The sequence below is a fragment of the Hemitrygon akajei genome, chromosome 5 (genome assembly GCF_048418815.1).
Source record: "Hemitrygon akajei chromosome 5, sHemAka1.3, whole genome shotgun sequence".
NCBI lineage: Eukaryota > Metazoa > Chordata > Chondrichthyes > Myliobatiformes > Dasyatidae > Hemitrygon > Hemitrygon akajei.
In genome coordinates this window covers 137,700,679-137,724,054 of record NC_133128.1, presented here as the reverse complement: position 1 = coordinate 137,724,054, position 23,376 = coordinate 137,700,679, and the positions used below count along the sequence as shown (strand labels likewise).

Genomic DNA, 23,376 nt, shown 5'->3' with positions numbered 1-23,376 from the left:
TATCCACGGGGGATTGGTTCCAGGACCCTCTGCGGATACCAAAAAATGTGGATGCCCAAGTCCCTTATTTAACCTGTCTCAGTGTGGTGGACTTTAGGACCCAGCGGAGCTCGGGACCTTATTTAACCTGACACAGTGTGGTGGACTTTAGGACCCGCCACCCGCAGTGTTTCTCTTCCATTGACGGAAAACGATCATGATTGAAAATAAAGTGGAAATAATAAAGCAATCGGAAAGAGGTGAAATGCCATCGGTCATTGGAAAAGCGTTAGGCTACATTCGGTCAACAATTTCATCAACAATTTTAGAATGTGTATTAGTTTTCCACCTATTCAGTACTTCATTGCTTTTTCACCTTTCAATGAGATGGATGGGCTTGGTGCATTGTTACCATCTTCTCAACTTGAGGCTGAATGTCTGTTGCTCTGAAAGAAGTTGGGTGACTTGAGCTGAGACCATGCTCCACTAAATAGATCCTGTTGTTCAATAATTTGCAGACTTTTCGTTGCTCTGAAAGAAGTTGGGTGACAAGGTGAAGCCACGTTCCACTAAGTATGATGTTGGAAAGGCAATAAAGAACATCCTGACCTTTCTTCACAGTTCAGGATAGTGCTCAGAGATTTCTTTCTGCAACCAAAAGTCTTGATACGATTTTTCTGAACCTCAGCTTCAGCTTAAAGTGATTTTGTAGTGGGGTAGTTCTTCATCTGTCCTTGTTAATTCCTCATTGCAAGTGTTCAGGAATAGATTGATTACCCAATCTGGATTGAGAGAAGATCCCCAAATATCTGTGACATGTATTTTTGTAGCTCACCCAGGTGGGCACAGTATTCTTGAAGATTATCATTTAGTGTCCTTTTTTTCTCTTTTAACTCAGAGAGGCTTGGAAATTGGAAAAGGTTGCAATGGCCAATGTTGCACTTAAATAGGGTACCTTGGACAGAAATATGGAGACAACTAATTTGACTTCGATAAGATTCAAATAATTTACTTGCAACTGAAGATGGATGTCATTGACCGTTGCAAATAATTCTGACAAATAAGCAATGTCATGCCTAATATTCTTGACATGATAACTGAAGCGTCAAGTCTTCAAAGAAATTTAGCATAGTCTCAAAAACCACATGGAAGTGTTTCAGTTTCCTTTTGAGGGTCATCTGACTTCTGTGTGCAACAGCAAGTGTTCCAATTGTTCATCATTCTCAATACAAAGCTTTTGAAGTAGTTAAGAATTGCGAGAATGGGACTTCATTTTATTTGTTGTTGTAGTTGTTGTTCCTTTCTGCGCCTTGTGGTGCATTGGATGACAACCTCTTTTAGGATTTTTGTCTGTTTTTTTATGAGTCCAAGTTGCTTAACGCTCAACCTAGCATAAATGGAAAGCTGGCCGGATTTGAACCCGGATCCTCTTGTTTTAAAGTCTGGTGTAGATGCCTCAATACTACCGGCCAGTTTTAATTTTATTTAATGCTGTGATAATTGTATTTAATGGATTGTGCAGCCGATCAGTTAGATTTTTGTGACAAGATGTTGTCTGTGAATTCCACTGAATGGTAAATATGTTAGGTACACTTTTTAAGAAAGTAATAACCCTATGGTGGTGTCCTGTCATTGATGGTGCCCCATCTGTCACACAAGCAAGAATGTTGGTGAGCAACAACCCAAAATATTGACTCTCCCTTCAGATCTGTTTCTAGTCCCCTTGCAAGCAACAACTCTTGAACTATACTTTCATCTATTATGAAGTGAACATAACCAAGAAGCAAAGATTCATTGCTTGGCAAAGCTGATGCATCCAACTGCAGAGCAAATTCTGTTGTCTAAAGTAAGTTTCACAATGCACTTCCACACTCTCAGAATTTCAGCTATGAACAGAGTTGTTGTGGAATAGAATCACTTTCCTTATTTGTTCTGGTTACTGTACTTAGAATCTCCCTCACTGCTGGCAGAATTAGTTCTTCTTCAGTTGTACGGGGCTTTCCAGATTCAGTAATGAACAATGAAATTTTATAAAAACACAAAAACTTTTTTGCACAATCATTATTTTGTTGTGAAGTGCTGGCAAATATATTTTTAAGTGTTTTCTGCTTCTGAAGATAAGCCAAGTTCCTGTTTGCTTTATTGGAGTGTATTCTCTTCAAATGTTCAAGGAGTCTGATTTGAAAAAACAGACACCTTGGCTGCTGTTGGTTGCTTTATGCTGGTATAAATCTATATTTCAAATGCACCACACTATACTGTCTACACTTCTTTTTCATTTGGTCTGCTACTGCTATTTTTGTTATGAATGAGCGATCATGGTCAGTCACTTATTGTTTATGTCCAGTCTTAAATGCTGCAGTCAATAAAGGGGAAAGTTATAATGTCATAATAGCTTAGGCAAAACCTGATTCTGTACCTGAAGACACATAGAATGGAGCAGTGATACCTTGGTTAGGCTGTAAGCTAGAGAAATACTGTCTGGACCACTTGAAAGGGCAGATTCTAAACTTTACTCCATTGAATGCCACACTCAAATTCACAGGAATTGTGTTACTGCGTGCTTAGAGTATGAGAATCATACCAGCTAACACTACCTACAGCAGAGAATGGCAAAAATGCATGGGTGGGCCCAGAAATAACATAATTTCTTCATGATATGCTAAATAGTGCACCATTATATTGCTTTTCAATAACCATAGCATGCTTTGAGCAGAGTCTAGAATGGTGGCTAGCAAGAGAAAAGGTGATTTAAGTCGTCACTGTAACCAATTATGAGGCACTAAGGATCAAAAGCTTTTAATTATATAACTCGTTTCTTAAATTAAGTTTGTAATCCCTCAGCTGCCACCATCTCTTGCTACTGAGCTCTTCACCAGCACCCCTTTATCTTTATTGCCCCCTTAGAAACTCCCACCGCCCCAGGGGGGCACAGTACTGCCCACTTTAGGATCCACTGATCTAAACTAATTCCATCTGCCTGCCTACAGTCCATGTCCCTCTGTTGCCTATCTGTCCATATGTTTACATGCCTAATCAGTGTTTTATTTAACTGCCAGATGACTTGCCACCTTTTATACTCAATGGCCCAACTGGTCTAGTCATGCATGCTGTCCACCAACCATCTTTATTACCCCATCACTTGTGTTGCCATTTCAGGGAGCTGTGGGCTTGCACCTTAGTATCCCTTTGTATATCATTTCTCCTTAGTGTCCTGCTATTCCTCTTACATGTGACCTCCCAAAATCATCACCTCACCCTTCTGCCAAATTTTCAACTGATCTATATCATGCTGTATCTTTTGACAATCTTCTTCATTTTCCACAACTCCACCAATTTCAGTGTAGTCTGAAAACTTACTAGTCAGTCCATCTGCATCTCAGACCAAAGGGTAATACAACAACTGAAGTCTCAATTGAATTTATTAGTTAAAGTTTTACTTGTGCTGAATTTATAGCGTATTTGCTTATATGGAGTACTTCTCGCAAATTCAGCTGACCTCCACAACCATCAGCAACTTTGTACAGTGGACTGTGTATTATCCCTTTTCAATTCAAGAACAGTAAGACCACTAATCGGGTGCACTCAAGCAAGCAGATTTTCTGGACTGTCAGAAGTTATTCCATTAATAGTCCAGCACACTTCCAGTTCACTTTTTAAAAGATGTACAGTAAAAGAAGATTCCAATGAGCCCAGTAATGGTAAAGGGTTCTCAGTACACTCTAAAGGAAAGTGGGAAGCAGATCCAGCTAAGTTTCAAAGGAATGTAACCAGTTGAATCACATTCATTTGAAGAGAGTGCATGAACTAGGCCCTGGCAAATGGAGAGGAGCGCCAGATGCCAAACCCTCTGAGTAAACACAAGAAATTCTGTCAATGCTGGAAATCCAGAGCAACACACAAAATGCTGGAAGAACTCAGTGGGTCAGGCAGCATCTATGGAAATAAATAATCAATCAGTGTTTCTGGCTGAGTCTCTTTGTCAGGAATGGGGAAGATGCCAGGATAAGAAGTTGGGGGAGCGGAAAGAGGGCAATCTAGAAGGCGATAGCTGAAGCCAGGTAGGTGGGAGAGTTGGGGAGGGGGGAATGATGTACGAATCTGGGAGGTGATAAGTGGAAAAGGCAAAGGGCTGGAGAAGAAGGAATATGGTAGTAGAGGAGAGTGGATCATGAGAGAAAGGGATGAGGGACACCAGGGGGAAGAGGTAAGAAGCCAATGTGGGGAAATAAAGAAAAGGGAAGGGGGAGGGGTAACAATTGCCAAAAGTTGGAGAAATTGATGTTCGTGCCATCAGGTTGGAGGCTACCTCAACGGAATATGAAGTGCATTGGGATGCTCACAGATGTTCCCAACAGATTTGCATGTGAAATGTTACCTGGAAGGACTGTTTGGGCCCTGAATGGAGGTGAGGAAGGGGGTATATGGACAGGTGTGTAGCACTTATGCCATTTGCAGGGATAAATGCCTGGAGGGATGAATGGACCAGAGAATCATGGAGCAATCCCTGTGGAAACTGGAGGTGGGGTGGTGGGGAGGTAAAGATGTGGTTGGTGGTAAGGTCCTTTTGAAGATGGCAGAAGTTGCGGAGGGTGATGTGTTGGATGGGGAGACTCATGGGGTGGTAGGTGAGGTCAAGAGGAATTCTATCCCTGTTAAGGTCCTGGGAAGATGGGGTAACTGTGGATGTCTGGAAAATGGAGGAGATGTGGATGAGGGCAGCATCAATGGCAGAGGAAGGGAAACCCTGTTCTTTGAGGGAAGGAGGACATTTTGATGCCCTGAAAAGAAAGCCCTCATCCTGAGGTTTTTTTGTTTTTCTGTTTCCTTTAGATATTCGTAGTGTATCACCATGCAAATAATGCACCAAATATTCTTGATGTGCACTGAACATTCCAAAATATTCAGTTCTGATGCTCACCAGTAAATACAGTTGACTTTGATTCATTTTGGCATGTTGTAATTTTTAATTGATTATCATTGGACGACAATCTGAGGATTGTCTGCATTAATAATGTGGATATATTCAATGGCATTCTTGATGAAATTTGTAAGCTGTTTGGAATGGGCTTTCTGATCAGGGGATATTGGTGCTATATGTACTTAAATCAAAGTAAGTTGACCATTGCTGCACAGCAGGATTAGGGACATTTAATTGTAAATCTTAGCCAACATTTGTGTTTGTTGTTATGTCTTTTCTCGCTAATTGAAGATCTAACTTGCACAAGTTAGGTCTTATTCATGACATATGCTTGTTATTTGCTCAAAATAACCAACATTTTGTTGGCTTGAATAATTTTCCAATGGTACACATTTTCTTAGATGAGCAGCCATCTGTTGGCCTTTTAATAACAAATATTCAGTAATATTTACCAAAATGATTTAGTGAATATGCAGCAATATAGCTATTAAATATTCTTTATAATTTTAACACGTTCTCTGGAGGTTTCTTTCAATCAAGTAAGAGGCCACCCTCATTAAAATGCTTTTAGTTTTGGACTCAAAATACATTTCAGCTGTGTTAAAACCACACTAAATTATCTCAATTAAATCAAAAAGTATGTCTAAACTGGAGGGAAGAGAGAAAATTATTTTGTAATAGTGTCAGTGTTTGTTCATTCAGATTAAATTTATGATTATGCTTATGCAAATTAATTTTAACCGACATTTAGAGCCTGATGTATTTCTGTTATTTTTTTTCTGTCATGCTGAAAGCAAAACCTCTGGGCCCTGTTTAGGGGGAAAAAAAATTACCAAGTAGAAGGTTACAGGTAAATTGGTGGAGGGGTTTGAGTTATAGAGTCAGCATTTTAAAAAAAACATTTGGAAGTGGAATTGCGAATTGCACTAATAAGTTTAATGTTGAATGTTCCCTTAAATGCCTTAATAACAAAAGCTGTATTTCTTGTCTCTGGTGATGGTTAGTAAACTGCAAGTGGTTGGTGCAAATGCTAAAGGCAAGGTAAAAATATTTACTCTGAATGAAACAGTGGTTGGGTGCAGCTTTAAATAGCACTCCCATGTGAGTGGTGCTCAAAAAGCATTATTGAAAACGATCCATTACAAATATTTTGTCACCTGACATTGGCCATTTTCCACAATTGAACATCCTTCACTATCTTAATATGTGTACATAGTTTAAAAAAAATTATTTCCAAAATTGTCCATTCTGAACTTGTATATGAATGTAAGTTTAAAGGTTTGAAGTTGAAATTTTATCATTTAAAAAGAAAAGCAGTTGACACTAGCAAAAGTTTGGAGAGAAAAGAAAAGCATTGTGTGAAAAATGATGTGTCTCCTGTTTTGAGAACACTGTTCTAAGTTGCAAGCAAAATATTTTGCATTAAAATATGGATCTGGATTACTTCAAGGCCTCACATTTGTATAATAGGAAAATGCATCTGTTAGACAAAGTCTTGTGGGTGTAGAAACGAGAGGCCTGCAGTCTATCTGTACAAGTGGGTGCTAATAATTATTTAAAATTTAATAAATCAGTTTCTCCTTGCCACCACCAATGCAAGCTACATCATTTATTCTGTCATAACTTTGCATTTTCAATCCTGCTTGCATTTATTTGCTGGCAAGACAGTATATATTGTTTAATTCCTGGAGATATGATGTATACTTCTGTCACTGCTTTGGCGGAGTATAGGATAGTTTTAATGTATCCTCTCATAAAAAGAGGCTTAGCCTTTGTCTGTAAATATATTACTTCTCTGAAAACAGTGTGCAGGCTGTGCCCTTAATAACATAAACATGTCTGTATATCATATCCTTAAGTTGAATATTATTGTTGTGAGTCTATCATTTTTTGGATCTCTAAAGCTATTATAATATTGAGGGAGGCTATTTTGCCCATCTAAAACCATGCCAACCCTCTGTAGAACAATCCAGCCCCATACCTCTGCACTCCCCTGCATAAGTTTCATTCCCTTAAGTGGCTTTCCAGTTTCTTTTTGAAATCATTGATCATCTCCATTTCACCATTCACTTTGGAAGTAAGTTCCAAGTTTCTTCCATACAATCCATAAAAATGAAAAGTTCTTACTCGCCTTCCATATAACTTCAAGCTTTGTATATTTCCTTACAAATAATTTGCAGACAGCCTCTAGCCACTATGGAGTATCTGCTTTGGAAGGAAAAATGAGAAAGCAAATTACTTAAATAGAGGAAGACTTACACAATGTTATGGCACAAAAGGATTGGTGGCCTGGTGCATGAAACTATTGGTGTGGAGATACAATTGTTATTTAGGAAGGCTGGTGGAATATTGGTTTTTATCATAAGGAATATAGAGTAATAAAAAATAGAGCTATTTTGATGCAACTTTACTGGGCACTAGTGAGACTCACACCTGGAATATTGCTTACTTTGTGCTTTCCATATTTAAAGAAGGATATACTTGCATTGGTGGCAGTCTAGCGAATGTTCACTCAGTTGATTCCTGGAATGAAAGGGTTGATGTGGGAAGCAGGGTTGAGGGACTATTCTCATTGGAGTATAGAAGGACAAGAAGGGATATTATTGTAACATTAGATTTTGAAGGATAATGAGTCACTTTGGCTCACCTTGGGGGAAGGGTAGTGGGTTCATAGCTTGAGGAGTTTAGGAATTTATTCTGTGTGTATTTGACCCTTGGGAAATCTCTACTCCAGAGAATTGTGGAGAAGGAGCTATAGAACATATTAGAGTTAGGGATTGATCGATATTTCAAGTACAAGGGAATTGAGGGGTGTGGGTATGAGCTGGTGAAGTTTCAGTCAATATTAGTTATCCATGATCTTATTGGTAATTGATTTATTATTGTTGCATATGCTAAAATACAGTGGAAAGCTAGTTTGCATGCCATATACAAGTACATTGAGGTAGTGAAAAATTAAAACAAAAAAAACCAAAACAGAATGAAGATATAGTTAAGCAATTACAGAGAAAGTGCAATGCAGGTGGGCTGATAAAGTGCAAGCACCATGAAGAGGTATGCTGTGAGATTTGAGAGCTCATCTTTAGCATCTAAGACATCCATTCATAAGTCTTATAATGTAGGATAGAGTTCTCCTTGTGCCTGGTGGTGCATGGTCTCAATCTTTTGTATATTCTGCCTGAAGGGAGGAGGAAGAATGGAGAATGACTAACTGGGATGAGAGCCCTCCTTGATTATGTTGGCTGCTTTCCTGAGGCAGTGGGAAGTGTAGATTGAGTCATTGGAGAGGAGGTGGGTTTGCTTGATGGACTGGGCTACATTCACAGCTCTTTGTAATTTCTTAGTGCCGTGCCAAGATTTGATGCATCTCGATGGGAGTATCTGTAAAAATTGGTGGACATGCCAAACTTCCTGAGCCTTCAGGACAAGTTGTTAGTGATATTTTTACATTTAAGTACTTGAAGTTCTCAACCACCCCTGAGCACTATTTTTTATAGATGGGTGTGTGCTCCACCTTGACCATCTATTTAGTTTTACAGACACTAGGGTAAAACTTGTCTTAACTCCATGCCACTCTGCTCTCCTTCCTGTACTCTGTCTCATCATTTTCTTTAAAAATCCAATCTACTATAATGGTGTCAAACTCTATGGGTTGCTCCTAATCCTATTTTATTTTCATATTGCCTCTTAATTTTTCCCTGACCTTGTTTCTACCCACCACTGGTTAGACTAGCAGGCTATAATCCCTGAAAATCCCAAAACTGCCAATGTTGAATATGTGAAATAAAAAAGGAAACTGTTGGGAACACTCAGCTGGTCATGCAGGTACTGCCCGGCTGTTTCCAGCGTTTTCTGCTTTTACTTTAGGCTGAGAAACTTTTTTCTCTGGCCCCATTTTTGTAAATCTCAAGAATATTTACGTAATCAGTATGACAACCAGAAGTAGATTGAGTCTTCGTATTGTAGTATAACCAGTGGTTTATTAAAATTAAGTATTACTTCTTACCTTTTGTATTCATTGTCTCAATTTTTGAAGCCCAGAATCACATATGCTTTGTTGTTTGCTCTGTCAATATGTTTGTGTCGGTTTCAAAGATCTTTGTACAAGAACCCTCTTGCTTTGTAACTGTCTCTCCCATCCCCTTCGGCTAATCAAATAAAAAAAATCAAATCTAGTTAAATAGTCCATACATAGGTACAGCCAAATGAGACACCGTTACTCTGGAGCCAATGTGCAAAATAGCAAGCAAACTTTAAAAAATAGCAAGTAACATAAGTCAAAAGCATATTCATTCAAAATATATATAAATAGTCAAGACCCTGTGCGACAATGCCCTGCAATCAGTGGCACAGTCTCCAGGCAGTGTGCGAACACACACAATCCAGCTTGTCATTCCTCCGCTCGAACATGGGAGGATAGCACTGACAGGAGAGCCCAGACCCCAGGCGAGCTCAGACACCCTGCTGTATATGCTTCTGTGTTTCTCACCTGGCCTGCAGTAGCAGGCAAGCACGAGGTTTAAGGCCTAGTTCTCGCTACTGTTGAAGCTATACAGCTCCCATGTCACCTATCTCACCACTAGACAAGGGTAACAGGCTGGCGGCAACTTGCATTATCACAGGGTATTGTGATCGCAGGTGAAGTGTCTTGAGACAATCTCCTATGGTTATAACACCCCAGTCAGCTCCTCCAATATCCTGACGGGCTCCTTTTCCATCTCCTTGGCCTCGGCCAGCTCCTTTGACACCTTGGCCATCTCTGCTGCTGACACCGGTCCAGCTACTCCGATCACTGAGCAGCTCACTGATGGAGTAGCCCTGCAGTACCTGATGTTCTTGGAGTTGAATTGTCTTTGGGATTGTCAAAAAAAAACAAATTTTACAAAGAAAATAAACACCTTTGGTTGGCCCTCGAGAGGCCACTGCGTTTGTATGCTCTGCCATCTTACTGGAAGAATGAACGTGATACACCATCTCACACTTCTGTTGAATTCCATTGTTACTTGTTTTTCAATCTTTCATTACCCATGTCCTTTTCACTTGTTGTTTTACTTGCTGTTTAACACACCTCCAAGTTTGGGATCATTGGCAAATTTTGAAATTTTATTCTGTTCCACTTCAGAGTGAAACAGTGGGATTAGTGTTAAGGAACAGCATCACTGCTCATCCTTAAATGTGACAACTACTTTCCTTTTAGAAGTGTCAACATTATCAAAGTTGACATTAACCTTCATATTGAAAGGCCTAGATGTAGTGGATGTTTGTTATAGTGGGGGAGTCTAGGATCAGAGGGCACAGACTCAGAATACAAGGATGTCCCTTAACAGAGATGAGAAATTTTCTTCAGACTCAGCCAGCAGAGTCTGAGAGGGCCGTGAGAGGGATTAGTAACGGCATCAAAGATTATGGGGAGAAAGCAGGAGAATAGGGTTGAGAGGGATAATAAATCAGCCATGATGGAAAGACGGAGCAGACTTGATGGGCTGAGTGGCTGAATTGTGCTCCTTTTGTCTTGTAGTCTAATATTCAGAGAGCTTCAATCCAAGCATCGTGTGGGACTTTGTCAAATGCTTTCTTAAAATTATTTGAGGTAATAGTGCCTCGTTTCCAGATTAGGTGAGATTCTTTCCAAATATTCAAGTCTATCCTGCTTATAATTTACCCATCCTTTATCTCAATTTGTTCTGCTCCGTTCAGTACATCAGGCTGTACCTGAAACATTTTCCTTCTTAAAGATAACAAACTCTTTTATTACAGTTTTTCTTGCCAACATTTGGTTCCATTTTACCTCTTGCGTTGTATTGAAGTTAACCTTCTTGCAATTCATAAGTTCCATTTCAGACTCTCTTTTGCCAATATCTGCTCTCAGTCTAAACTTCATGATGCATATCACTTCAGCTGACAAATCCACAGTCCTTCTGAATCTGGAATTCTATTATGTAAACCTAGTCAAGGGGAAGGATTGGCAATAAACCTGCAAATCAGAATCATGTGTTACTTAGAGGGGAAGCTGTAGAATTCCCATGTGTCATCTGCTCTTGTTGTCTTACTGATTGTGGCTGGGGGTTGGTACAACCATAGTTGCTGAGGTGAATAACTACAGTGTATTGTGTAGATAGTACACACTGTAGTCAATGTGCACTGATGATGTATGGGGTTCCAATCAAACAGGTTGCCTTTTCTGGGGTGATGTCAAGCCTTTTGAGAATTGTCAGAAATGCATTTATTCAGGCAATCTGTTACATTCCTGACTGTGCTTTAAGAATGATGGAAAAGCAGTTGATACTGGATACTGACTTCCTGGTATGCTCTTGTAGCCGTGCGATGTACCTGCTGGTCCAGTCAAGGTTGTGATCAGTGATGACCTTCAGAATATTGCCGGACGGGGATTCTCAGTGTAAATGTTAAATGTCAGCACTTGCTGGAAATGGTCTTTGCTGGCATTATTAATGTTGCTTATTACTTACCAGCCCATACTTTACATTTGGCTTGGTCAGGTATAGGCTCAAAGTTCAAAGTAACTTATATTATTAAGGTACATATATGTCACCATGTACAACCCAGAGATTCATTTTCCTGCAGGCATATTCAATAAATCCAATAACTGTAATAGAATCAATGAACCAAAAGGGTGAACAGTGTATAAAAGACAACAAACTGTACAAATACAAAAAGAAAAAAAACAAATTATAATAACTACATAAATAAGCAATAAATATCAAGAACATGAGATGAAGCGAGTCCATAGGCTGTGGGAACAGTTCAGTGATGTGGTAGGTGAAGTTGAGTGAAATTATCTTCTCTGGTTCAAGAGCCTGATGGTTGATGGATAATAACTGTTCCTGCACCTGGTGGTGTGAGTCCTGAGGCTCCTGTAGCATCTTCCGTTGGCAGCAGTGAGAAGAGACCATGACCTGTGTGGTGGGGGTTCCTGATAATGAATGCTACTTTCCTGCAACAACATTCCATGTAGATATGCACAGTAGAGGGGTGGGCTTTACCTGTGACGGACTAGACCATATCCACTACTTTTTGCAGGAGTTTCTGTTCAAGAACATTAGTGCTTCCATACCAGGCAGTGATGCAGCCGATCAATAAATATACTGTCCACTGCACGTGAATAGAAATTTGTCAGAGTTTTAGATGTCATGTCGAATCTTTACAAACTGCTAAGGAAGCAGAAGCACTACTATGCTTTCTTCATAATTGCACTTGTGTGCTGGGCCCTGAAGAGGTCCTCTGAAATGATAACACCAAGGAATTTAAAGTTGCTAACCATCTCTGTCACTGAACCTCCTACCCACACAACCCCCCCAACTCCTGGCTCATAGACTTCCAGTTTCCTCCTCCTGAAGTCCTTGGTCTTGCTGATGCTGAATATCAGGTGGTTGTTGTGGCCCCACTCAGCCAGATATTCAATCTCCTTCCTCGCTGCTGATTTGTCACCACCTTTGATTCGGCCTTATGATAGTAATGTCATCAGCAAATGAAAATATGGCATTGGAGCTTGCTTAGCCACACAGACATAAGTGTGAAGTGAGTTGAGCAGGGGGCTAAGCACACAGCCTTGTGATGCACCTGTGCTGATGGTGATTGAGAAGGATCCAAACTGACTGGAGTCTACAAGTTAGGAAATCGAGGATCCAGTTGCATGAGGAGGCCAAGGTCTTGAAGTTTATTTATCAGATTTGAGGAGATGTTAGAATAATTGAAGCCTGATTGAATCAGGTGGATACCTCACTGCCAAAGCAAGAGGTTAAAGATCTCATTGAATACTCCAGTCGGTTGACCAGCAAAAGTCTGTAGTTCTTGGCCAAGTACCTCATCTAGGTCGGATGCTTTTCGTGTGTTCACCCTTCTGAAGGATGCTCTCATAGACTGAAATCACAGGGTCATAAGGGTTTATGGGAATTAGTAATGGTTTCTTCATGTTTTGATGGTTAAGGTGAGCATAGAAGGCATTGAGCTTATCTGGAAGCGAAGCCCCGTTTTCATTCATTCATGTATTGAGCGGTTGTGAATGAAATTAATATGGTGCAAGCATCCCTCCTCCTGACTTCATGAGGCAAGGAAGGGTATTGATGAAAAAGCTGAAGGTAGCTAGATCTAGAAAACTGTCCTATCTTTATCTACTTTACTTCACTATTCTGTCAGTTTTATTACAGGCCTTTATTTTAACCTGGTACATTTGGTCAATTGTATTTGTAATCTGACTGCCAAGAAAACAGAATGAAGCACCTAGCAGCTCCAGAGATTCTGGTTTAATCCTTACCATAGCACCATAAGACCATTAGGCCATTCAGCCCATTGAGTCTCCTCCACCATCCCGTTATATTTATTATCCTTCTCAAGTCCATTATGAAGACAGTCATGGATGAGTCTGTCCCCACAAAATCATTCAGTCTTCCCCAACCAGAAGCCCTGGATAAACTAAGATCTGCAGTTGGCTGAGGGCCAGATCAATGGTGTTGAAGTCTTGCGACCAAGTAAAATACAACCGCAGGAAAGCCATCTCACATGTGCAGTAGAGGCTGGAGATGAAACATACCTACTCCTGCCTCAAGAATGACTTGGATCTGCTCCAATTTGCGTACCGTTACAACAGGTCAACAGCAGATGCCATTTCATTGGCTCTTCACTCAACCTTCGAACGTCTGGGCAGTGAAGATGTACATATCAGGATTCTCTTCAATGACTACAGTTCTACACTTAACACTATCATTCCCAATGCCTTGGCCTCAATACCTCCTTGTGCAACTGGATCCTTGATTTCCTCACTTATAGACCCTAGTCAGTTTTTGATTGGCAGCTACATCTCCTCTACAATCTCTATTTCCCAGGTGCACCACAAGATTGTGTGCTTAGCCCTCTGCTCTCCTCGCTTTATACTTCTGACTGTGAGGCTAAGTACAGATCCAATACCATATGCTGATGAATCAGCATAGAAGAGGGTTATTGAAAATCTGGCTGAATGGGACCACTCAATGAATCTCAGCAAAACCAAGGAGCTAATTACTGACTACTAGGGGAGAAAACCAGAGGTCATGAACCAGTCATCATCTGAGGATCAGATGTGGAGAGAGTCAGCCACTTTAAATTCCTCAGCGTTTTCATTTCAGAGGATCTCTCCTGGGCCCAGCACATAAGTGTCATTGTGAAGATGGCACAGCAGCACCTCTACTTAGAAGTTTGCCCAGATTTGGCATGTCATCTAATGCTTTGACAAGCTTCTATAGATGCATGGTGAAGAATATACTGACCATTGCATCATGCTCTGGTATAGAAATACCAATGCCCTTGGATGGAAAATTCTACTAAAGGTTGTGGATGCAGCCTAGTCCATCGCAGGTAAAGCCCTACCCACTATTGAGCACAGTTACAAGAAGTACTGTCGCAGGAAAACAGTGTCCATCATTAAGGACCCCTCCATCCAGGCCATGCTCTCTTCTTGCTGCTGCCACCAGGAGCAACAGGTACAGGAGCTTCAAGTCCCACACTACTATGTTTAGGAACAGTTATTGCCCCTCAACCCAGAGAAGTTAACTTTAGTGACCCTCATACTGAACATTTCACAACCTATGGAATTAAGTTTTAAGGACTCTACAAATTGTGTTTTTGATATTTATTGTTTTTTTTTGTACTTGTAGTTTATTGCCTTTTGCACATTGTTATAATTTTTGCCCATTTTTGTAGTGTGCAGTTTTTCATTGACTCTATAGTGTTTATTTATATTTACTGTGAATACCTGCAAGAAAATGGATCTCAGGGTAGTACACATGTCACAGAGTCATAGAGCTATACAGCATGGAAACAGGCCCTTCCACCCAACCTTCCTGCTAGTCCCTGTTGCCTGACCTCAGCCTCTTTCCTCCACATATGCTTCCAAATACCTCTTAAGTTGTACCTATCTCGACTACCATCTTACAGCTCATTCCAAGTACTCTGTGTAAATTCATTACCTCTTGACTGTCTTTTTAAATCTCTCCACTCTTACTTTGTATCTGTGTTCTCTAGTTTTGGACTCTCCAACCCTAGGGAAAGGACTATGACCTCCCACCTTCTCCATACCTCTCATGATTGTATAAACTTCGATGAGGCTGCCCCTCATTTTCTTGCATTCCAGGGAATAAAGATCCAACCTGGTCAATCTCTCTCTATATCTCGGGCCCTCTCGTCCAGGCAGTACCTTGGAAAATCTCTACTGTACCCTCTCCAGCTTGACAATGTCTTTCCTATAACAGGGAGACCAAAACTGTACACAGTTATCCAAGTGCAGGCTCACCAATGACTAATATAACTGCAGTATAATGTCCCAACTCGTAAACAGATGTCCTGCCTGATGTAGTCCAGTATGCTAAATGCCCTCTTCAACATCCTGTCAACTTGCACTGCTGCTTTCGGAGAACTGCACACTTGTACTCCCAGGCCCCACAGTTCCACACCACTTGGCAGTGCCCTTCCATTCACTGTATAGGTGCTGCCCTGGTGTGAATGTCCAAAATGCACCACCTCACAGTATATGGTGACATATTTGTATTTTGATACTAAATTTACTTTGAACTTTGTTTTTCCTGCCTTCTCTTTAACACCCTTATTAATCAAGAACCTATCAATGTCCATTTTAAATATATTCAATGACATAACTTCCACAGCTGTCTGTGCCAATGAATTCCACAGATTCATCACCCTCTAGCAAAAGAACTTTCATCCTCATCTCTATTCTAATGGATGTCCTTGTATTTTGAGTCTGTGCTTTCTGGTCCTAAACTCCCTCACTATAGTAAACATTCTCTCCATGTACACTCTCTCTAAGCCTTTCAATATTCATTAGGTTTCAATGAGATCCTTCTTCATTTTTCTAAACTCTAGTGAGTCTAGGCCTAGAGCCATCAAGTACTTTTATATGTTGCCCTTTCATTCCTGGGATCATTCTCATGAACCTTCTCTAGACCCAATCCAATGCCTGCACATCTTTTCTTAGATAAGAGGCACAAAACTGCTCACAGTTCTCTATGGTCTGACCAATGACTTATAAAGCTTTAGCATTACATCCTTGTTTTTACATTCTAGTCCTCTTGAAATGAAAGCTGACCTTGGGTGCAGTTTGTGTGGAGTTAGCACTTCTCTCATAACCCCAAAACCTGTAAATTGGCTCTCTGGTTGTAGTTGAGTGGTAGAATTGCGGATGCGGGGGGTTGGAGGAGTTGGTGGGGGAATAAAAGTGAAATTAGTGTAAATGGCTCTTTGATGTTAGGTGTGCTCTAAGTTTTTCTGTTACTGTATAAGAAATTATTCTAACATTATACATTTTGTTAATGGATATATTTTCTGTCACTTGTGGTTGTCAAATGGTCTTTTCAAAAATAATCTTGAAATATAGGATGCTTTTATTTACAATTAACATATACATAATCTTTTTCTTGCAAATGATTGGAATGTAAAAGTCTGTGTGACGACTTTGTCATGAGGTTTGAGTGATGTATTCTTTTTATTCTGCCAGAGCTGACATCACAGACATCAGTACCAAAATAAGTTGGTTCCTGTGTGACTTGTTGCATAGAAGGTGCCAAAATGCTGATTCCTGTGATAGCTGCTGGAAATCTAATTTAATAGCAAAACTGACTTGCCAGGATTGATTGATATGAAGCAAGCTACATAACATTGTGCACAGGCTTCAGTCTAACCTTCAGAATACTGATTACCTGGAAGCATTTTGCTATTCCTGGTCTACCCTGAACACATTTTTGTAGTGCTTCTGCATTATCACAAATATAAGCAAAAGAAAGGAATCAGAGGTGCAGGAAGGACAACAGATGGTCATTTATAGTTGGTATGCAGATTAGACAGATATCTATGAAAGTATACAGTATTGTTCCTTGCGTTTATGTGGATCAAACACCCTTTACAGATGCACAGGTTTGACCTGGATTTGAATATACTAGGCATAATTTCAAATGACATTTGCAAATGATAAAACTTGGAAATCTTACAAATGATGCAATAGACAGTAACAGCTTAAGCTAATTTATAGATGTTAAGTGGGTCAAAACATGCCATATTGAATATGGAATTACAAATGATTCAATGGAAAATAATGAAGACAGTCAATCTATCTAAAGCTTTAATTGGGTATGAATTGGTATTTAAAGGGTCGTAATATATTGTAAACACATTATGTAACAACTTTTGAATCTATGTGATTGCAGAATCTTGCCAGTATAAAGCAAAATAAGTGTTGTCTCCCACTGTAACTTGTTACCATCTTCTGTTCTTTTAGACTTTTCTGCATGAAGTTTTTGAGACAAAATGTTATAGAACGGACATCAATTCTGCCAGCTTCTGATCTTAGTACATAAAATAGATCCATTACTCATGTTCCTCATATTAATTGTAGATTTTGTAAATGTGGACCAGTCACGAATAAGCAGTTCGGATAAATGCTGGTAAATTTAGGGGAAAAAAAGGAAAATATATTTATCATTGTCACATGTACAGTGAAAAGCTTTGTTTTGCATGCCACCCATACAATTAATCACATCAGTACATTGAGGTAGTACAACGCAACAAAAAATACAGGAAGTGCAGTGCAGTCAGACAATAAGGTGTGAGGCGATAATGAGATAGATTGTGAGATCAAGTGTCCCTTTTATCATACTAAGAGACCATTCATTAGTCTTATAACAGCAAGATAGAAGCTGTCCTTGAGCCTGCTGGTACATACTTTCAGGCTTTAAGTAACATGCATTCAACCTGAATCATAATGTGGTCATTTACTGAATAACTCTTGAGATGTTTCTTCCTTGTTCTCTCCTTAACATACATCTTTAGCTTCAAGCTAAATGTGTTGATGTAACAGTGCCTATAATAAAATATTCACCCCTCTTGGAAGTTTACATGTTTCTTGTTTTACAACATTGAATCACAGTGGATTTAATTTGGCTTTTTTGACACTGGTCAACAGAAAAGACTCTTCCGTGTCAAATTGAGAACAAATTTCTACGATTTGGTCTAAATTTTTAAAAATTATTAAACACAAAATAATTGATTGCATAATTACTCACCTCCTTCAAGTCAGTATTTAGTAGATGCACTTTTGACAACAATTACAGCCTTGACTCTATGTAGGTAGGTTTCTATCAGCATATCTGGACACTGCAATTTTTCCCATTTGTCTTTACAAAACTGCTCAAGCTCTGTCAGATTGCATGGGGATCGTGAGTGAACAGCCCTTTTCAAGTCCAGTCAGATATTCTCAATTGGATGGAGGTCAGGACTCTGACTTGGCCACTCCAGGACATTAACTTTGTAGTTTTTAAGCCATTCCTGTATAGCTTTGGCTTTATACTTGGAATCATTGTCTTGCTGGAAAAACCTTCTCCCAAGTTGCAGTTCTCTTGCGGACTACATTAGGTTTTCCTCCAGGATTTCTCTGTATTTTGCTGCATTCATTTTACTTTCCACCTTCACAAGCCTTACAGAGCCTGTTGCAGTGAAGCTACCCCACAGTATGATGTGGCCATACTTCACGGTAGGAATGGTGTGTTTTTGATAATGTGTGGTGTTTGGCCTGCACCAAAAATACCATTTAATCTGATGGCCAAAAAGCTCAATTTTGGTTTCATCAGACCATAGAACCTTCTTCCAGCTGACTTCAGAGTCTCTCACATGCCTTCTGGCAAACTCTAGCTGAGATGTCGTGAGTTTTTTTCAACAGTGGCTTTCCCTTTGCCTCTCTTCAACCACTGAAATTTGTAACTCGTGCAGAGTTGTCATAGGTCTCCTGGTGGGCTTCCTCATTAGTACTCTTCTTGCATGGTCGCTCAGTTTTTGAGGGCGGCCTGCTCTAGGCAGATTTACAGCTATACTGTAAATCAACTGATCTCAGTCATAAAGTTGCAGGAATATAGTGTTTGATATAAGTTCCTTCAGTTGGACTGGGGAAAATTAACAGGGCTACAATTTGTAATCACTTTGCAGACAGTACTGCTTGTTGTGTGAGCTTTTCCTGCCAGTTGTCATCAGTTCTATCATGGTATTGTGATAGTGATTTCAGCTATATTTTGGAAAGCAAACAACTCTTAATTGAGGGGGTGAGAAGGGATGTTCAGGTGAAGAGGAAGGAAGTGAAGAGATAACCATTTGAAGAATAATTTTTCATTTAGTTTTTTGTTTTAAGTGCATTCTCGAATCTTTTTTTCAGAAGGAGCTAATGTTTAATCCTTTTCCCTTTTGTCAGACAACCACTCAGCACCGCCAGATGTGACCACAGGTGCATCAGAGCGTGTTACCCACTTTGAGAGACCACAAGTGTCTTCAGTTCGTGGTGTACCTCGAGTTTTCAACAGTGGCTCAATGGAAACTGCTGATGGTGAGTTGGGGTGGAATGGAACTAGTTCAGCTTCTGGCACTGATATATTTCAATGAAGCAAACGTAAAAAATGCCTACTCTTTTAGTTTTCTCTGATTCTCAAATTAAACACCTTCCCATTTGGCTAAACACCAAACCTGCCAATGTTTAATGCATTGTGGGCCTGTCACTACCACATTCTGTATTGAATCCTTATATTTGTTTGACATTGAAAACTTACCATTATGAGGGAGCCATTCATCTTGGCAATTTGGGCATGATTTGCCCAAATTATGTAATTTTAAAAATGTTGGAATGTCAAAAGTATTTGATATGTTAATAACCTAAGTATGTTAATAGTACAATCATAAATATGATACAGGAAATATGGCAACCTATTTTGACACAGTAGTTGCCTCACAACAGCAACATAACAAACATCCACTTCTCCTTTGGTTCATCCATAAATATTGTCAGGATACTCTGGTGAAAAACTCACTTCAGGTTATCTGGTTTGCCTTGCTAGTAAATTTTAAATTCACCTGAGAGGGCAGATGGATCCTTGGTTAACATCTGATCAAAGGAAACTCGTTTCAGAAATGTAGTGCTCCCTCACTACTGCTTCGGTTATCATTTTATGCTCAGAGTCTTTAAGGAGTTTCAAATTCCTGAGTGCAAATGATAGATGTTTTCTTAAATAATAGTTGTGCAACAAATCTGAAGTCTAATGACATGTCATATATTCAATTGAAAGTACTAGCACAGTATGTTGAGACATTAACAATGCAAAATTCATTAAAAATAAATCTATTTCTCCTATTTTAAACACCTGATTTATCTCTTGAAGATGGCTTTACTTAAATACCTTTTCAGTCTGTAATATTTGAATTGTTTACAGTATTTTAAAATAAAATCCATGGATGCCATACATAGCAGAAAAATGTAGGGGAAATATTAATGTGCTTATTTTGGCAGGAGTACCTGTGAATAGTAGAGTTTCATCAAAAATTCAGCAGCTTCTGAACACACTCAAGAGACCCAAGCGACCACCTTTGAAGGAGTTCTTTGTGGATGACTTTGAAGAACAGCTGGAAGGTGCAAGTCCAAAATCAAGATAATGATTTTAAGATTAGTGAATATTGAATTAGCAGTGCTCTATTAGAGAAATTATATGAATTTAATTTTCAGATATCATTCGGCCAATCATGTTTGGAAAGCATTTATTTTTCTCTGAGATTCTCTAATATAGTTTTGTGGTTTAGGGCACAGCAGCTGATTGTTTTCTTTCACCTTTACAACCCTTGTATGTGATTTTTTTTTATCCTTGTCATTTTCAGCAGCTTACATTTTGGTGCATTGGAGAAGTTGGAAATCAGTATTGTAATTTCATGATTTAGTTGTTTAAGCTAGATTCTTTATTGATCCCAAAAGAAATTACAGTGTCACAGTAGCATTACAAGTGCACAGGTATAAAAATAAACAAATATTAGAAGAGAAGTAAGAAAGAATTTTTTTAAAAGTTACTTCAAATATTCTGACATGAGGGTGTCATCTCTTCACTGGCTATAGGTTGACTTATTATGGAGCATAATGGCCAAGGGTAAGAATGACCTCATATAGCACTCTTTGGAGCAACACAGTTGTCTTAATCTATATGGAGGGTGAAAGTCATTGTCCAGAATTGCCAGGATTTTCCGTAGGGTCCTTTGTTTTACCACAGCCTCCAGTGTGTCCAGTTTGATTCCTATAGCTGAGCCAGCCTTTCCAATCAGTTTATTGAGCCTGTTGGCATCACCCATGTTGATGCTATTGCCCCAGCACACACCATGTAGAAGATTCTACTGGCAACAACAGACTGGTAGAACATGTGAAGGAGAGGTTGGCATGTTCTCCAAAGGATCTCAGTCTCCTTAGGAAGTAGAGGTGACTTTGGCCCTTCTTGTACACAGCCTCTATGTTGGTGCGCCACTCAAGTTTGTCATCCAGGTGCACCCCTAGGTACTTGTAGTTCCTCACCATCAATAGTAACGGAGCATTGTAGGCTGTCTTCTTGAAGTCCATCACCATCTGTCTTACTGTTGAGATGCAGATGATTCAGCTTGCACCATTTGAAGATTAAGTTTTAGCATTTAATTTATTTTGAGGGACGTTGTGGTTAAGAATGTTGCAGCTCTGCAAAGGCATGAGCAGAGTTCTGCGTCAGTTTTCTTGTTGACGTACCCTGAAAAGTTTGGGTAAGTTCTCAACCCTGCATTTTCTTGAGAGTCTACCAGGAAACCATCACAGCCTCCTTTCCTCATGCTTAACTATGTACTGGTAATTTTGTGACAGCACATAAACACATGAACTGCTTTTACTATTTTTTTATAACTGTTCTGCTGCTTGTGAAGTGCTAAACTGATTGTTTGGGCCAAATGTAACTGAAAACACTAAAGCTTATTATCTTAAGCTGTTACACAAATTTCATGTGAATGCACCTCCCAATCATTAACACTTGAGATCAATGCGAGTCTGCAGTAAATGTCAGAGATGTAAGTTATTCAAAAATTTAATTCAAAACAATATCTTCAAATTGTAGTGCTAGTTGATATGACTTACCAACTTGCAATGATTGACACAGGCAGGAATTGCTAGTCCATTGATGTGATAAGAGTTTGCTAAGGGGAAAGGTTTCGGAACTTGAACTATTTGAAGAGCACGGAAAAATCCTTTCCTACTGTTTCCTTAGTGTCGTCAATTGTCATTTACAGATTACACATTTATATTGTCACTAATTTCTCTTAAGTATTGTGCCCTTAGCACAAAATCCTGGTTCATTATTCTCTTCTTTCCAACTTTGGTGACTATTACAAAAAGTCAGAGTTCATTCCCTTGACCACAGTGTAGCGGCAACTGAACAAACCAACGTTGCTGCTGGTGATCAGACAGACATACTTTATTGATCCCGAGGGAAATTGGGTTTCGTTATAGCCGCATCAACCAAGAATAGTGAAGAAATATAGCAATATAAAACCATAAATAATTAAATAATAATAAGTTCCAGGACCAGCCTATTGGCTCAGGGTGTCTGTCACTCCGAGGGAGGAGTTGTACATGGGTAGCTATCCATGTATGATGCGCCCTCTGATGAATCCAATAATAATATTCAAAGAGTCAAAGAAATATATTCAATCCTTAACAACTTGCAAAACATAGTCTTGAAACGATAAAACTTATGAAATTAAAACTAGCGATAATAAATGTACTTAAGCGGACTTGAGTGAAATTCTGCATAATTGAGTGAAATTAAGCGGGCAACAAACGATATAACATCTGGAGGTCCCCAGCTCTAAAACTGCCCAGAATAAAACATGGGTATGGAATTTATTCCCTTTGCTTTTACCACACCTCACCCACATGACCAACTGTTATAATAAACATAATAAATGTGCAACACAGAATACAATGCAGATGGAAAACAAATGCGTGGCTCCTAAACACAGTATGCTGAATCATGATCTCTGGCAGTAAGATGTGATAAGATCTTGGCCCAGAAGCTTTTTTTTACTGTACATTAAAGAATCAACAGAAACCTGTTGAAGTGTATTTTGAAGCCTCCCACAGGAGAATACTTAATTTTTGAGAAAGGCAACATTGGTCCATCCATAGGCCATCCATGATTCTGTTGTAGGCCGAAATCTGTTTTGTATGGGGCTGCGAAAGTGCGATATTGTGTTCTAGTGTTCACGGCATGCCTGTAAATCTTGGATCCTGTTCTTTTTGTGTAGTTATGCACAAAATTCACATGATAGTTACATGCAAAACGTGAACTTTGCATTGCATTGCTGCATGGCTGGGTATCTTTCCACAGCTGAAATTGGTACTGTCCTGTTTTGTTGCACATTTGCCCTTGAATTATTGATTGAATTCTCTGATCAGTGGCTCCTCATGTTGGACAAATGAGTCGGTGACTGTTCAGAATGATGTATATTTTTTGTGATGGTTGATAGGCTACTCATGATTCAATAAAGATGAGTTGCAGATAACTTCTTTAACTTGAAGTGCAACAGCCCTCGCCTTTCATGTAGGCAAAGCATATTTTTGTGTATATACTTGCAGTGATGTCAGTCACACAGTTGTTCACCACTTT

General features: G+C 39.4%; 1 protein-coding gene across 2 annotated transcripts in view; it reads left to right on the top strand.

The window, feature by feature from the left end:
* LOC140728213 (disco-interacting protein 2 homolog A-like) overlaps window positions 1-23,376 on the top strand; it is a 264,393-nt gene that overhangs the window by 166,187 nt on the left and 74,830 nt on the right. For both annotated transcript variants that reach the window (XM_073046628.1, XM_073046627.1), the window contains exons 6-7: window positions 19,137-19,268; window positions 20,223-20,342. In XM_073046628.1, the coding sequence (XP_072902729.1) occupies window positions 19,137-19,268; window positions 20,223-20,342 (252 nt within the window). The remainder of the gene's footprint in view (window positions 1-19,136; window positions 19,269-20,222; window positions 20,343-23,376) is intronic.